Below are 2513 nucleotides of genomic sequence, written 5' to 3'. Positions count from 1 at the left end.
AGTGCATGGAAGCAGGTATGTAGCACAATAGAAGCAAATCAAAAACACAAGATTAGTTGAGAGCTAACAACAAATGGCTAATCCTTCTACTCCCACAAACGTCGTCCTTGGTAGTCGGAGTGGCGACACTTTAATGTTGGTCTCGTCCACCTATGAAGGTGTTCCTAACGTAATTAAGAGCGGTGCATCACCCTCTAAATTCCAGCTGGATACAGAGCTGAGTGTTATCGCATCTGTTGTGTATGCTATCGGAAATATAGCCACGTGGGTCGTTGTTTGGACGGCCAATGACGAAGTAAATCTCACTTGTTAATTATTTCTGTAATAATTGATTCTTGTAGCATATATAGTTATAATTAGCTGATCATTTATCAATTACAGGTGGCCACTTCGATCCTTCCTGCTGGTACCCCCGTTGTTTGGAAAGATATCTGGAGCAAGCTTAAACGCGACGGTACCGATGATTCGTACACCAACAGCTACGGTTGGGTATACAATTCAGCGGTACAAATCAAATCAGATGGTGATTCTCAAACCTTAATCGCCACAATCGCTGTTTCCCCACCTGCAAATTAAGCTAGCTTTGCTTATTTACTCGTTGCGGCAATCTGTGGTGCGATGGTGAGGCTGTCAAAACATACCACTACTTGTTTACACCATGCACTTCTATTTAAATAAATTTGACAGCCACCAATAAAGGATTGCTTTTGAATCATGCGTGTTTAGTTTGTCTCTTTTACTTGTAGTAATTTCAAATATCAGCATGTGTCTCTTTACTTCAATAACAACGAGTTCTCAATAGTGAAATAATATTTTATTATAGTAAACAGTTCTAGTTCGAAGCAAAAAATGGAATGACTGACCATTTAACTAAACAAGGGATGGCTAGACGTGAGTTATTTAAAGTATGATGGTAATTGGTCTACTTTAGTGTACGTTCGGTGTGAGTTTGTATCGATCAAGAATCTATTTAGTTGGTGTAGGGTCTTGGAGTTGTAATTTTGACCTAGTTCTGTTGCAATCTTTTCCTCCATATAGGTTTAAGGAGATTTTTAACGAGGCACAGAATCTAAATTTTGGAATTCTTTGTTTAAATCCTTAATAAAATCATATTTGCCGAGGAAAAAAAATCATATTTGCCGAGGAAAAAAAATCAATCCATCCCATTGTTCCCAACCTAACGTCATTCTCCCCATTGATCGAATTAACATCCAAAAACAATAATGAAGTTATCCTTTTTTGCATCCACTTCGACTAGTGGTTTGATTTCTTTTAAATTAATAATCATTTACCTTTTTCACCTTCATAATAATTCAAATTATGAAGGATTTAATTGAAATAAATGTGAAGATTGAAGATTCAATTGCACATAAATAATGTTGATTGAGGATTAAACTGAACAAGTTCAAAGCTATGAAACCGATTCGAGAAGAATAGAAACTAAAATAAATGCAAGGCAAATTTTGAGGCTAAATTTGTGAACGGACAATTACTACTACTACTACACCAACTCTACCCCTTGGCAACGGACGACTATGTCGATAAACAATGATTTTATTAAAATCGAAACTAATTTTACACTGACTAATTAATTCAATTGAATACCTTCTACAAATAAATGATCTCTACCTGGTTGTTTTCTTTATGCACTTCTATTTTAATTTTACATGATATTAAATAAATTTGATGAAAAATCTTGAAAAAGATAAGTTTTATCATATTTTAATTTTATATAACATTTAAATAAATTTGATTTCCATAGAAAAATTTGATGAATAATCTTGAAAAAGACAGGTTTTATCAAGGGTGTATAAAAAGATTTGATCCGTTGATCAGATTCGAAAATTCGAATATCTGATCCATTTTTTATTTTCAGACAATTCAGATCGAATATTCAGGGGAAATTTGGATAATCGGGTCGGATATGGATCGGACAAATTTCAGTTTCAGATTATCCAAAAATTCGAAAAAATGGGCTTTTAGATCTGAGATACCCTTTAGCCCAATAAATGAGTAACCCACCAGCTCATTAATGCTTTAACTCAATAAAAAATAGGATATTTAATTATTTATTGTGTGTGAGTAATTAAATATATATAAAATATAATAGAAATATGGAATAAGTTTTATTATTTTGATAAGAATTATATATATTTGTTTTAGTTTCAATGGACTCCTTATGCTACTGAAGAAATGAGGCATTGCATCCCACCTCACTTGAGTGGCCCATTAGATGTATGGATGATGGTGGTCCCTCTGATGTGTTATACTATTGTCAAGTGGCATCCCACTGATCGTGTGCTTTGCCAATTTGATTTTGTACAATCTATTCCTGAAGAACCTAGGAATCTCGACAATTTGCATAACATTGATAGACGGGGCAAAAAAGAAGTTAACTGGTTGATAAAACACTGCGAATGAGTAATGATCTGGGAGGATCGACGTGAACGAACAAATTCCCCATAGGGAGCCGATTTATGTGGATCATTATTCGGTTGCGGATGACTATTATC

General features: G+C 34.4%; 1 protein-coding gene across 1 annotated transcript; it reads left to right on the top strand.

Annotated features, from left to right (window-relative positions):
• LOC120176407 lies at positions 1–780 on the top strand. Its single transcript, XM_039182833.1, has 2 exons — positions 1–295; positions 382–780. Exons 1-2 carry the CDS (start codon positions 74–76, stop codon positions 574–576), a joined length of 417 nt encoding a protein of 138 aa, XP_039038764.1. The 5' UTR covers positions 1–73; the 3' UTR covers positions 577–780.
• The last annotated feature ends 1733 nt before the right edge of the window (positions 781–2513 follow it).

Source organism: Hibiscus syriacus, unplaced genomic scaffold (genome assembly GCF_006381635.1).
Source record: "Hibiscus syriacus cultivar Baekdansim isolate YM2019G1 unplaced genomic scaffold, ASM638163v2 tig00112243_pilon, whole genome shotgun sequence".
Taxonomy (NCBI): Eukaryota; Viridiplantae; Streptophyta; class Magnoliopsida; order Malvales; family Malvaceae; genus Hibiscus; species Hibiscus syriacus.
Note: the sequence above shows the minus strand (reverse complement) of the source record. Positions and strands in the feature narration are given on the sequence as shown.